Below are 15,053 nucleotides of genomic sequence, written 5' to 3'. Positions count from 1 at the left end.
TACTGGTGTGGAAGTCCTTAACTTCTCCTTACCTGGAGTAAGAGATGGCCCTAGATGTTCTTTGGTAATGGAGTTGTTGTCAAAGCCTAGAAATGAGGATTAAGGGAGAACCTGGGCTACAGTTAAGAGGATTCTAAGGTTAGGAACCGGAACATTATTAGGAACATAGGCTGATAGTTTATTTCAAGACTGATTTTTTGTTGTTCAGGCTGGCTGATGCTTTTCTTGCTAATGCAGCTTTATAATGGCCTTATTCTAAGAACTCCAGAGTAAGTTTATAATGATGAAAGTTTATATGATGGAAAGTTTACTCTGTCTGGTTTAACTTTATCATATTGTAAATCATTTTTTTCCATATTGGAAAACTGTTATTTAGTCTTCTTGAGTATAATTGGAAAGTGTTTAATCCCATAGGCTCTGCAAGGACAGATATCAAGTCAGCAGGTTGCTATAGAGAAACTGAAAAAAACAGCTGAAGTACTTCTAGATTCCGGGGGATCTTCACTTCCAGCCAAAAACGAGATCCAGAAAACTCTGGGTAAGAAATTCATTTTCTTGTTTCCTTTCTCATAGGTAAATTCTAAAGGCAGATATTCTAAAAAACATAGAGAAAATGTATATATTGTATTACTTGTGGTCCTTCTCTGTGAAATGGTTATGCAGGATATGGGAATCATATATTTCTATATGTGCATGTGTGAAATTTAAAAAAATAATGTTCACAGCAGGTGATTGGACATATATTTCACCAAGATAAAGCATGAAGTAAAATATGAGTGGAAATTTTATGTGAATAGAAGAATAGAACTCTATGCTTCAAAAGCCACTCTGTAGAAGGCGGATACTTTTTTCATCCAAACTTTTTGATCAGATGCCTGTAACAATAAATAATTTCAACCTGCCCCCTCTATAAACACATATACTTATAAATTATGTGCACATATTACTGTATTTTCACACGTATTATAATTATAAAAACAAAACAGAATTTTAAGATACAAGGTGAAAGTATGAATGGCAGTTTTAACATTTTGTTCCTCTGTCCCCATCTCATACATCCATACAGAGACCACTGCTATTGGGACTTGAAAGAGAAAGACTATCTTAATTGTATTTCTGTTATTTGAATAGCCATTTTAGTCCCTCCCACACCCTTGTAACCACCGTTGTTAAGGGTACATGGTTTCATTTTTAGTTGTTTAAATTTCATGTTACATTAAGACTTTGAAGTTTCTCTCTGGCATTATTTCATAATGTGTGAAACTGTATTTAGGATACAGAGGAATCAGAGGAATTTCTCAAAGATCTTTCTGACTTCTAAGAAGACCAGCAACTTAAAAAAAAATAAGTAGATAGTAGATTTTGTTTTGTAGCTTTTTCTAAAATATGTTTTGGCTACTAAAATAAAGAATTTAGTTCAGTAAAAATATTTTTCACTAAGAAATACAGAACAAATAGTGTCTTCGTTCAGGCTGCTGTTACAAGAAGGCATAGAGTGGATGGCTTAAACAACAAATATAGTTTTGGAGTCTGGAAGTGCAAGATCAGGGTGCCAGTAAGTCATGGTCCTGGAAAGGGCCTTATTCCTGATTTATAGATGGCCACTTTCTTGATGGATCCTTCCTTGCATGGTAGAGAATGGTGGAGAGGGATCATCTCTCTCATGTCCTTCTTATAAGGACAACAGTCCTACTCAAGAGGGCTCCACTCTCATGACCAATTACCTCCTCCAAGAGATAGGAAAACCTAAGTGTTTTTCTCACACATCACTAAACACAACACAGACTATTTCTTTTTTTTTTTTTTTTTTTAACAGAGAGAGAGAGAGAGAATTTTTAAATATTTATTTATTTTTTTAGTTTTCGGTAGACACAACATCTTTATTTTATTTTTATGTGGTGCTGAGGATCGAACCCAGCGCCCCGCGCATGCCAGGTGAATGCATTACCACTTGAGCCACATCCCCAGCCCAACACAGACTATTTTTGTGAACTGATACAGAAGGGTTTTTCCCACACACCAGCAGTGTTTCAGTGGAAATCAGCTGAGCTTTCTATAAACCTGACACTGTCTACCTGGCAAGGCATCAGATCCTACAGTCCCATAAAAGACTGCCTCCTTCACTTCACATGCCAATCACAGTTCCCACTTTGAGACCTGTACTTCTGACCAACCAGCTATAAATTGAGGTTCCCATGATTACCTCAGATTGAGTTAATTTGCTAGAGCAACTCACATAATTTGGGGAAATATTTATTTATATTCACCCATTTATTATAAGGGTATTACAGAGGATATTGAACAGCCAATTGAAGAGATGTACAGAGTGAGGTAGGGGAGAAGGGGCATAGTACTCCCTCGCTCCTCTGGGCAGGTCACTCTCCAGAACTTTTATGTGTTCAGCTATCCTGAAGCTCCCAGAACCCAGTCCTTTTATGTTTTAAAGGAGGTTTTATTAACATAGGTATGACTGATTAGATCCTTGGACATGGGTGTCAACTCAGACTTCAGCCCGTCTGCCTCCCTGGAGGTCAGAGGGTGGAGGATGCAAGTTTACTCTCAGTCACAAGATCTGTCCCCCTGAGAACCAGCCCCATCCTGAAGCCATCAAGGAGCATCCCACAGGAGTCACCTCATTAGAACAAAAGATGCTTCTCTTACCCAGGAAATTTCAAGAGATTTAGGAGTCCTGTCAAGACACTCCTGTCACTCAGGAAATTATAAAAGTCTTAGGAGCTCTGTGTCAGGAAGTGGGATCAACAAATATCAGAACAAAAGATTTTTCTCGTGTTTCTTATTACTCAGGACATTTTAAGAGCTCAAAATCAGGAAGCCATAGTCAGAGATCAAATGTGTATTTTTAAATATATCACAATATCATACCTTCCAAAGACTCTGCCTCTAAATTCTATCACTTTGGGGCTTAGGCTTTATTCAACATGTACATTTGAGGAGGACATAAATAATCAGTCCATAGCAAACAATAACACTAAAATGTGTTAATTATATGGAAATGCCTGATGGTGTGGGAAATTGCATATCATGACTAAACAGTCGCTGATGTCACTCATGCTGTTGATGTCCAGGTGTTGCCCAGGTGAGGAGCAGCTCACCTGCAAACCTCAACCTGCAGTTTAGAGTAACTTTGCTCATGGCTTTGAGTTAGGTCTCATGCTGCTTGTTTTGCCTCTTGGTGCCTGTGATATGCCTCTTTCCTCCCTGCTCAGCATTCTCACCCCCACCGAAAGGAAGCATCAGATCCAACACTGAGTTTTGGTACTGGGGGCATGACTGTCTCTTTCAGAACGTTAACATTTCTCTCTCTCTCTCTCTCTCTCTCTCTCTCTCTCTCTCTCTCCACCCCCCCCTCTCTCTCTTTTTTTTTTGTGTGTGTGTGTGTTACTGAGGATTGGGCTTTGAGCATGCTAGGAAAGCACTGTACCCACTGAGCTACATCCCCAAGCCCTTAACCTTAACACCTCAATTCAGTGAAAATTTGTCAAGCTGTTTTTCTCACATCTTTAGAACAACCCAAAATAATGTTTTGTTATTTGGATTGTGTTCCATGGACCAAACACAAATGTAACATATTTCATTTATAGAGTTTCAGGTCATGGCTTTTTTCTACTGAAGCATCTATGGTGTTATCAGGTAAAAGCATTCAGAAATAATTAAAATACTTTTTGAATTCTTGGACAATAAGTGATAAATTAAATTCACAATTAAAACAAGATTGTTTTTCCAGAGAGAGAGAAGTGAATACATCAAAGAGCACTATTCTTTGAACTTCTCAGTGGCTTACAATGAGATGCTAGGATGCTAAAGGGAAGAGCTTTACATTCAAGTGAAAACTAAGCTGGAAGGGTTTTTCTTTTTCTTAAATCTTTCAGCAACTTTAGAATTAAAAGTAAAGATTAGCTCATTGAGTTTGTAATTTCCTCATTTTGTTTGCTGTTAAACTTTTAAGTAAATTCCCTTTGTGTATACTTTAGAAGCCTAACGCACCTTTGATTGAATTTTCATTGTTGTCCTGTTTCTTAATTCATTTGCATCTGCCAGTTTTAATGCTTTTTCAGGTTATGAAGAATGACAGGAGCTTAGCACATATGTATGTGTGACAGAGTGAGTGAGAGAGTGATAAATTTTAGATGTAAAGGTTAATTCTTGATGAGTACATACATCTCTTGAGAATAGTTTTATGACTCATTTTTTTATCCAAATAGTTATATTAACAAGTATTACCAATTTGAAATGCCAGATTGAGACCTAGTATTTATTTCAGAGATTTGCTGTTCAGATCATTCATCTCTTTTGGACAATTTGAATGTTAATAAATCCAAAAATCTCTTTCCTAATGTAGAGTATACAAATAAAACTTTAAAAATTGTTTTTAACTTTTTATTTTCTACTAGATTCTTTTCTTTCTTCATTTTTTAAGATTTTAGACAGTGATCTGATTAGGCACTATGAATTTATCATTTAAACTTTTCCCTTTTCCAGCTTTTGTATGGAAATTTTATGATTCACCTTGGTGTTGTTTTGAAAAGGAATAGGGCAAAGAGAGCTTTATGGTTAACATTTCCTGCTCTGTTTGAACTAGATGACATTGTTGGGAGATATGATGATCTGTCCAAGTCTGTTAGTGAACGCAATGAAAAACTCCAGATAACCCTGACCCGCTCCCTGAGTGTGCAGGATGGCTTAGATGAAATGCTGGACTGGATGGGAAGTGTGGAAAGTTCTCTGAAAGAACAAGGTCAAGTGCCCTTAAACTCTGCAGCCCTTCAGGATCTCATCAGTAAAAACACTGTAAGTGACAATTTTAAAAAGCAAAAAAAAATTTCATTGATAGTTTAAAAAAACAGTTTTGTAAACTCCAAGGATAGGTAGATTTAACGTAAATTTAAGGATACAGAAGAGGATATGTTCCCTGAATATAATATAGTGTGAAAAGCAGTGCTTGCACAAACTCAAGTGTGTGCAATGATTCTTCTGTGATAGAGGATAGAAAGGGCTTCATTTACTTTTTCATGGATACTGCTTATTAGAGAGGGCTTATACCTAAATTGAGTCCTGTCTTGTTTGTCATTGCTTCAGCCAGCTGCACATGAGGTTCATCAGATCAATCTTCTTGTTGTCTAGCCATTTAAAAATTAGGACCATGGCTAATCCCCAGGCTCCATTGGTTCCCAAGGGTTGCTGAATAGCAGCAGCCTCCTGCTTCTTTCGAGCAACCAGCCAGCTGTTCTCCACTCTCCCTTGAAGAGATTTGGGATGGGATTCCTCAGGGGACAAATCAAAGTTGTCATTTAGTTTCAACTAATAACCTTCTTAGTCACAAGTTGTTCGAGCTTATGTTGTTATGAATAGTAATTTTTAAAACTCTGGCATTTTTTGTAAACATCACTATAAAGCGTATGTAATATTTGGTGTATTTCAGATGTTGGAACAGGATATTGCAGGTCGACAGAGCAGTATAAATACCATGAATGAAAAAGTGAAGAAATTTATGGAAACAACAGATCCATCCACTGCTTCCTCACTGCAAGCTAAAATGAAGGACCTATCTGTTCGGTTTTCAGAAGCAAGCCATAAACACAAAGAAAAACTTGCCAAAATGGAGGAGCTGAAAACCAAAGTCGAACTCTTTGAGAACCTCTCAGAAAAGCTCCAGACATTTTTAGAAACAAAAACTCAGGCTCTTTCTGAGGTAGATGTGCCAGGCAAAGATGTTACTGAATTGTCTCAGTATATGCAGGTATGTCTTCCTTAATAGTCCTGAGACTGAGCAAGGAGATTAATAAGTAAAGCAAACTCATAATTTATTGGCAGAATTATAATTATAAATACAATTATAAATATCAATTATCATTTTCATTGCTTGTATACTAACAAAAGATTTATGTATTCTTCCCTTAAAAGCTACAAATCACATCTTTGCCTTAAAGCCTTTGTCTATCATATAAAAATAAATACCACTTATCATACATATCACAGATATTATAAATATCATCTTACATGCCAGAAACCAAACCAGAAAGAAACAAAATATAGAGTACATTTTAAAATTTAATGAATTTTATTCTCTTTCAAATAGCCTATCTGCATATTATGTTTAGAGTGTTGACCAGGCAGATTTATTCTTCTGTGAAATTCTGAATAGAGCCATTCTGGTCCTGTATATACCACTTAATGGAATTCCCTTTAGGATACAGAAACATCTATATTGGTTATCTAAATGTTTTGTAGGAGTCAACTTCTGAATTCTTAGAACACAAGAAAGATCTTGAAGTTTTACATAACCTCCTGAAGGAGATATCCAGCCATGGCTTACCAGGTGATAAGGCTCTGGTTTTTGAAAAAACAAATAACTTGTCAAAGAAATTCAAAGAAATGGAGGAAACTATCAAAGAAAAGTAAGTAGCACTTGAAAATTTATTTTATTCTGGTTGATAGTAAGTAGATGAGTTTCTTTTATTTACTTGTGCAGATAACTTAAACAATTTCAAAAACTTAAGAATAAGTAGAGTTATTACCTGTTTTTATATTTTGACTTATTTTTGCTATTAAAATTAAATATATTATTTCTTAAAATGCTTTGGAGGAAAACTCAAATGCTTCCTCCAAAAAAGTGGAAAGCATTATGTATGAAAAATGGTGATGGTAATGTATTACTGAAAAAGATTTAAATTCACTGTAATCCCTCAAGCCTTTGTCAAATAACACATTTTTATTTGCAAAGACAGAAATAACCTGAAAAGATAGCTCATGATTCTTTGCTTTCTGGGCTCAATTCATAAGCTGTGTATAATTTCCATATAGATTTTAATGGCCTTTTTTTTCCTTTTTAAATAACAGTTTACTTTTTAAAGAATAGATGACAGTGACTTAGGTGATGGAGGTAAGAGGATCACAATTCGAGGACAGCCTCAGCAATTTAATGAGACCCTGTCTCCAAAAAACAAAAATAAAACAAAGTAGCTGATCCATGAGTCCATGAAGAAACAAGAGAATAGAATAAACCTAACTTCAACTACAAAAGCTATACAGTGATAAACCTTGTGACTGAACTTTTGCATTTCTGACCTCATGTTACTTTAGAATACACATCTGCTGTTGCTGAGGTTTATGTGGAAAACCCTCTAAAAGATAGAAAATGGCCATGTCTCTTTCAGAAGCTTTTCTTTCTTTCTTTAGAATTCTCCACTTAAAACTTTTAGGTGCTGTTCATATTACTTACAGAGCTATATTTTCCATCTCCTCATATGTTACTTAATTCATACTGCACATAAAAAGTGTTCTTGGTTTCCTTAAGTAATCTGTAGGTTATTTATTCTTTCAAATGGGTCCAACTTTAAAACCACAGAGCCTTTATTAATTACTCCAGCTGTAGCACGTTCTTATCTGGTATTCCACACACTCCCATATGTACACGTGTCATCCACATGCCAAGTGTCACCACACTCATAGTTCTTGTGCTGGCTTGTGTGCTCCCTTCCTGGTGCTGAGCATACCGGAAGATCCCTGTAGTTCACTGTGAAGCTTCCTGGGTCTCCATGGGGCCTGGGGTGGGGGTTGGCAATAAGATTCTCTAGTCACTAGGTTTCATCTCAATTTGAGACCTAAATCTGATCTTCCAGGAGCACTTGGTTTACTCATCCGTTAACGTGATGGTAGTACAGTGTAGAAACCACTAGGTGGTGTGATGTTTTCCTCCTGTTGGTGATATTACAACTTCCTTTCTGGTTCTTTGCATGCTGGTGTTAAGCATCATACAAACTGGACAGATCAAAGCTCATTGAATCTAATTAATGTTAAAGTTGTTTATGTAGTCTTAGAGTTTATGTAGCATTTGAGAGTGTCTTTACATATGGGTTGCAGATTTCTTGACTGCTCCTATCTATGAATTTTGCCTGAGGAAGAGACAAATAGTTACTTAGCTGATTTCACTTAGGAAATTTCTTCTCTGGTGTCAAAGTAACAGATTGTGCATGGAAGTTTTTTTTTTAATGTTATGCCCAATATTGAAATAATAATTATTGATTAGTAATTATTCCTTTGGAGTATCTCCTTTTATGGTTTACATTTTGGTGTGATTTTTGTTAACCAGGAAAGAAGCTGTAACTTCTTGTCAAGAACAGCTGGAAGCTTTCCAAGCCCTTGTTAAATCATTGAAGTCTTGGATAAAAGAAACAACAGAGCAAGTTCCCATCGTGCAGCCTTCTTTTGGTGCAGAGGATTTAGGAAAATCCCTGGAAGAAACTAAGGTGACTCATTGTATCTAGTACTAATTTTTTGTTTGCCTATGTTGGTAATGAAAGATAGTTTCCTTAATCTAAAATCCTGTAAGTTGGATCTGTGTATGTACTGTATGTTTTAGTTATCTTTGAGAATCATGATATGGGTTTAACTGATCCTTTTGAGGAAGGACTTAAACTTTCAGTTAATAAGCTTTAAAAAAAAAAAGATGTTTTAATGAGTTGCTGTTCTAGTTTCCAATTTTTTTTCCCCAAAAAATTTCTACTTCATTTTTAAATTTTCATACAACTTCTTATAATAGCAAGTAAAAGATCCTGTTCTTCACTCAGAATTTGAATATCAACCAGTATTCAAAGATATAAGTTATTTGAATTTCCTTTGCAAATTGCACAAGTCATTAGTCCTTTGACTGAAAGTCATAAAAACTACAACCAGTTAAGGCAGTTTTCCTCTCCAAATTTGAGGAAAGTTATGTTTTTGAAAATTCATTGAAATTTTGATGATTAAAACTAATAGTGAAATGGAATTCTGAATTCCCATTAATTTATTTTTATTGTTCTTACTGAATTTCATCTTATAACTTGGCTGGTACCTAGTAGTCTTACACACTGACAGTTGACAGTTATTTTGGAACCAGGCATAGCCTGACTTCCACCATGGCTAGGAGCAGAATGCAGAATAGGCTGTACCTCATTTCCCTCTCACTGCTAACAGTGTTAACAGCTACCTGGGCTGTGGGAACAAAGAGGGATGGTGTCTTTTTCTTCCATTCACAGCCCCACAAATCAGGGCCTGTAGTCATTGCTTTAAGATATGCTTAATAAATTGAATTATAATGTGCAACTTTGAAGATATTAAAACTGAAAAATAATGTGTTTTTATATCTCAAGAAATTACAAGAAAAGTGGAATTTAAAATCACCAGAGATTCAGAAAGTAAATAACAGTGGGATCTCACTATGTAACCTTATAAGTGCTGTGACTACCCCTGCGAAAGCAATAGCAGCAGTTAAATCAGGTATGTACTTTATTTATAAGGCAAAAACTAAGAATTGGAGCCACTCATGTTAATTTTATTTGTGTGTTATTTTAAGTGAATGCACAGATTAGTAAATCAGCTAAAAGTTACTGATTAGTAGTTTGTCCTTTGTTAGTCCTTTGGCTGCCTCTCCAAAACAAAAACATTTCCCGAATTTACCACAGGAAAACAAATGTAAGCAAAGAGAAATATTTGGAAAGATTATCTGAATCTTAGATTTTGTCCATTTAAAAACAAAATCATATATATGATACAAATGACAAATACAAAGTGAAAGTGGCAAGATAGGAGGCATCTGTAAACACACTAAAACCTGTCATGGGAAAGTATCTGTAATAATCAATCTCAAATTCCTCTCATGTTTCATTTTATTAAAAGATACAAATGAAGTGTATTCAAATTAATATGTTAGAATAAGAAGCATTATACTGTGGGGCCAGGTAAAATTCATTTTTTTTGTTTTTACCTTAATTAAATGGAAATATTGAAATTCTATTTGAGGTATTTCTATTCTCATTATAATATTTAATTAAACAATTCTAATTACCTATGAAGGAAGTGAGGAGAGGAAACATGCTCTTTTCTGTAGAGTGGACTGCTCTTACTTATTCCTATCCACTTTATTCTGTACAATGTTTTCAAAGCCAACATATCAGAATCACAGTTTGGTCATGGTGAGCCCCCCTCCTCAACAGAAGGGGAGAGTCAACGTGTAAATATTTGTTGTAAAATCAATCTAAAGTGAGTTGTGGGTATAGTTTTTAAAACATACTCTACTGAGATTTGAAAATCCAAAAATAGAAGGCAAATCTCTAACCTTATTCTGAGTTTCTGGGTCCCCTCTGTGGTCTATCTAGCCTGGCCAGGCCTCCAGCTGTCCCTATTGTGATACTGATGTTCCAGCTGGGCCTTTCTCAACCAACCATTTATTCCACTCTATTAATCCCATTTCAGGGAAAACCCATATTATATGTGGTGAGATGATCTCTCCTTTCTCTACTAATCAGATTTCCTGAAATGTCAACGTGTTGTTTTGTTTTGTTTTAAAGAAAAGGAATCCTGTTTTGTATTAATTATTTTAGTTCCTTGTGTCCCCTTTCCATTTATAATAGATACACAATAACTTTATTTGTTTTGACTTTAGGTAAGTAGCAGCCATAATAGGAATTAATGTTGAGCAGCTATAGGATGTTTTCATTTCCATCTGAAATGCGGTTGTGTGTGAGATTTTTTTTTCTTTTTTAAAGAATCAAACTTAAATTCAGATGTTTAAGTATTTGTTTAGACTTGTTCTCATGTGGTTGATTTGGGAAATGCATTTGTGTTTTGGATAGGCAGCCAATGGATACTTGCATGAGAAAGTTTAATTAATTTTTTTAAAAAATATTCTGATTATGAGGAAAGGTACCAATGCTAGATGGTTATAAAATAAAAGAGAAATACTAGTTACTGCTTACTGAGTAGTTCCTGTTTGCTAGGCAATGGGTTAACCATCTTTAGTTCCCATAGTGGTCTTTCAAGTGAGGTCTTATTGCTCTCATCAGTTTGGTTCATTAGTTTGTCCAAACACACATGGCCTGTCATTAGTGGGGCTGGGATTTAAATTTAGGTGGGTCATACACCCATCCCCAGCACTCCACCTATTGCACTTTCTCTGTGTTGACTTTATGTGGATTGAGTAACAGGGCTTATGTTTTGTTTTTACTTTTGACTTTTCTCTCATGTCTTTTTCAATCATTCTGCCTCCATTAAGCCCATGATTACCCCATGTAACTGCACCAGACAGTTTTCAGTCCTTCAGTAAGGTGGACATTCTGACCAGTTATTTATGCTTCGACATAGGTATATACTGAGCACCTTCTGAACTTCAGCAATTTATCATTAATGTAACTTGAGCCATAAAGCAACAGTTTTCTATGAAGTAATATTAAATGATTTATTTGTATAGTTTAAAGGGGCGAAAACTCTATGGTGTTTAAGATGCTCATGTTGCTACTTTAAGAATGAATTTTAGGGCTGAGGATATGATAGAGAGTTTTTGCCTAGTATGTGATTCCCAGTACCCCAAAACAACAAATTTTATGTAAAGATGAGTATTTAAATATTGGACCTTTGCTGGGTTTTGAATTCATTTTTGAATAGTAATAACATTTAAAAATGATCATCCCTTATGGGGTTTGATTTAATGTCATGTATTATTAATGTATAGTAGTAGGTACACTTATTACATTATTATTGTGTAATATAATTAATGTGTAAGAAATCTATGATTACCTCAGTGTTTATATTTGTGCAGGTGGAGTAATAATAAATGGTGAAGGAACAGACACAAATACTCAAGACATTTTGGCAAATAAAGGTAAATAGTAATTTTAAATGGTTATTGAGTAATATAACTTGGTATTTTTTGACAGACTAAATCTTAGAGGAAAACAATTGTCATATTGAAATTTCAAACTTTATTTAAATGGTATTTAAATAGTAGTTACGATTTCTATAAATATCATATTTGCGTAATTTGCTATTAACACAGTATTTGGTTTGACACTTGATTCTATTTCCTTCTTTTTGGTTAATTTGAGATATTTTGTCACTTAGAATAACATTATTTGAACCAATTTATTGAGTTGGTGCCTGATGAATACATTTTATGATTTGAGTCTTTTGTTCCTTTTTGTTCCTTTGAGTCTTTTGTTCACTTATATTATACAATATGTCATGAAATAGCATTATAAAGTGATCTAGCCTTTTAGTTGTAAAAGATCTATGGTTTATCATAGCAAGCTTCACAGTGACAAAATGGAAATATTATATAAAACAAATTCTGTTTCTAAACCTCTTCTCCAATGTCCTGAACATATATCAGTATAATTTTTTTTCTTTCCTCCTAGGTTTAACATCCATTAAAAAGGACATGACTGACATAAGTCATGGATATGAAGATCTTGGCCTCTTACTCAAGGACAAAATAACTGAACTGAATACTAAACTCTCCAAATTGCAAAAGGCTCAGGAAGAATCAAGTTCAATGATGCAGTGGTTGGAGAAAATGAACAAAACTGCAAAAAAATGGCATCATACCCCAACACCTACAGACACTGAAGCTGTGAAGACTCAGGTTGAACAGAATAAGGTATATTATTCTGAAGCCATGGAATAGAGTGGATTCATGTTTGGAACTGAGCCTTGGGGGTCAGGAGCTTTATTATGTTTTCTAAATCTTAAGTTTAACAGTTTTGCTCAATGGGCCTTTCCCTAGAGACTGATAATAGTCACATTTTCTGCACTTTAGCGTTATAAAGATTGAGTACCTGAATGTGGCTTGGTGGTTAAGTGCCCCTCAGTACAATCCCTAGTACCAAAAAAAAAAAAAAAATGAGTATCCTGTTGGGTATTAGTAAATTTTGTCACCTTTAAATAAGTTTAAATCTGGGTTATTAACCAAACAACTGTTGAAAAATATTTAGTTAAGGGCTAAGTATACTAGGGATCTGTTGTGTCTAGTATAGATTTGGGCAGCTAATGTCTCCCTTTCTAGTGGATGGTATTTGCAGCTATCCAGACTGGGGAAATGATTTTCCATGGTGAAAATGATGGCAAAAAATTCTACAGATTATTAATCTATATTTGAACTGGATAATGGGTTTGTCCAAAAAGATGCTTATCCCCCAGTAGATGTTCAAATTCTGGCAGCCTTTATCAAAGCTGATTTTCTTATTAATTATGATCTTACTGATGTCATCTTGCTTTTTTTCCATGGTGGTTTGTTTGAGAATATGAAATTCTTCCTCAGTAATGGGGACGAGAATCATTATCTCCATGGTTATAGTGTTCCTCTGTGGGATTCCTTTATCCCAGAGTTGAAGACTAGCAGAGAGGAAGAAAGGAAAATAATTAACTGCTGCATCCAGGCCCTCACCCACTTGAGCATTTAACAGTGGATTTTTTCCTCTTTTCGTCATGTTAGAGGGAAAAAAGTTCTATCATAATTGTGTTTTTGTCTTTTGATGTTGGCATACTTTAATGTAGTTACTTTTTTTTCCTTGTTAGTCATTTGAGGCAGAACTAAAGCAAAATGTAAACAAAGTACAGGAGTTGAAAGACAAATTGACGGAATTGTTGGAGGAGAATCCAGATACTCCTGAGGCCCCCAAATGGAAACAGATGTTGACAGATATAGGTATGCTATATAATTTAGAGCAAAGTCCATGAACAGAAGCTCAATCATTTTTTTTTTAAATTATCATCTTTATCAGAAAACATCCAATAGTTTCACTTATTTTTGGATTTTCTTTAATGTATTGGAATCCATTTTTGCATATTTAAAAGTGTCCTTTTATATTTTTTTCTGAGGATTGGCATATAAATATTTTATGAAGAAAATAGACACATGTGCTAATAAAATGCCATGCATTGAATAACATTGTTTTTATGAATGTTTTTTCTTGTTACTAGTTTTTATAACCTTTATGCTTCAGTATCATTTTTATGCTTTATTATATTTTACTTTACATGTTCCTTTTGTTCATTTATTTGAAAAAGGTGGGCTCGGATCTCTTCCTAGGGTTAATTCTGGGACTCCTGCAGCCCTGTACTACATGCTCTTCTTCTCTCCCTCAAACAATATCAAAAAGTACTTTGCTACAGAAGGCCGATGATTTTTCATTCTTTACTCACAGTTATCCTCCTACATCCTGTCCCTGTAAAAACTACTGCTTATAGATGCAGAATTTTCTTCACAAGCCTCATGTCTTAGCATGATGATGTTGAAAATTGAATGTAAGGGCTGGGGTTGTGGCTCAGTGGCAGAGTGTTTGCCTCGCACATGTGAGGCACTGGGTTTGATCCTCAGCACCACATATAAATGAGTAAACAAAATAAAGATATATATAGAGATATATAGATATACATATATGTATATGTATATATGTATATAAAATTGAATGTAAGACAAGGATAATATTTGTTCCTACATACTATTGTTTAGAGAATTCAATAAGTTAATGTGTGTACAGCTCAGAGGAAAGTACCTGGCACATAGTAAGTGCTATTAAGTTATACCATCAATTATTACAATAAGTACTCTACTTTGACATGTTCCATTATATTTATCTAAGTATTAGCCTTTCTTTAGAATCATATATACTGTGATAGATTTAGAAACCTGTAAATATTTTTTAGCTTGAAAAAAGTTAACCCTAAGAGATCTCAGTTAATAGGTATGTGTAATCCAACTACAGAGACCCCTGTTGCATTGTAGCCAGTTTGCTCCTAATTTACTGCCTTCCCTGGGATATCAGAATTACTTGGGTAGAGTATTATCAAGACATTTTAGAATAGAAGTGGGAGTGTGGAGTGTGTATTTCAAAAACACTTATTGATGTTTTTATTTCTCTACCATTTTTTAATTGCCTTCTTTTGTTGTCAGATTGTGTTTGGAACATACCATGTAGATTATATAGACAAGGATTCAGGGATTGTGTTCTATTAAAATCAGCCCATTAGTATATTACGGTAAATGAAAAAAATCTCTAAAATCAACTAGTCACATCAATAAATGTTTATGGAGCAACATGTGCAAGGTTAGGTTGGCGGATTCACCTCAGTTGAACTCCCTAGGATCAGTAGACTAGAGCCAGATTGGGAGAAGCCCTGAATGTCAGGGGAAAAAAATCTTCAGATTTTATCATCTGGGTGGTAGGAATTTAAGTATTGAAGGATTTGAACAGGTAGTGGACAGGCAAGTGCCATGTTCA

At 34.9% G+C, this 15,053-nt stretch overlaps 1 protein-coding gene across 33 annotated transcripts in view; it reads left to right on the top strand.

Annotated features, from left to right (window-relative positions):
* Positions 1-15,053, top strand: part of Dst (dystonin) — a 436,897-nt gene that overhangs the window by 326,699 nt on the left and 95,145 nt on the right. For all 33 annotated transcript variants that reach the window (XM_015487875.2, XM_048805541.1, XM_048805534.1 and 30 more), the window contains 9 exons: positions 415-538; positions 4,601-4,809; positions 5,441-5,758; positions 6,250-6,416; positions 8,111-8,267; positions 9,150-9,276; positions 11,594-11,656; positions 12,189-12,430; positions 13,348-13,477. In XM_015487875.2, the coding sequence (XP_015343361.1) occupies positions 415-538; positions 4,601-4,809; positions 5,441-5,758; positions 6,250-6,416; positions 8,111-8,267; positions 9,150-9,276; positions 11,594-11,656; positions 12,189-12,430; positions 13,348-13,477 (1,537 nt within the window). The remainder of the gene's footprint in view (positions 1-414; positions 539-4,600; positions 4,810-5,440; positions 5,759-6,249; positions 6,417-8,110; positions 8,268-9,149; positions 9,277-11,593; positions 11,657-12,188; positions 12,431-13,347; positions 13,478-15,053) is intronic.

Source organism: Marmota marmota, unplaced genomic scaffold (genome assembly GCF_001458135.2).
Source record: "Marmota marmota marmota unplaced genomic scaffold, marMar, whole genome shotgun sequence".
NCBI lineage: Eukaryota > Metazoa > Chordata > Mammalia > Rodentia > Sciuridae > Marmota > Marmota marmota.
The sequence above is the reverse complement of the archived record's forward strand: the minus strand, read 5'-3'. Positions and strand labels throughout refer to the sequence as shown.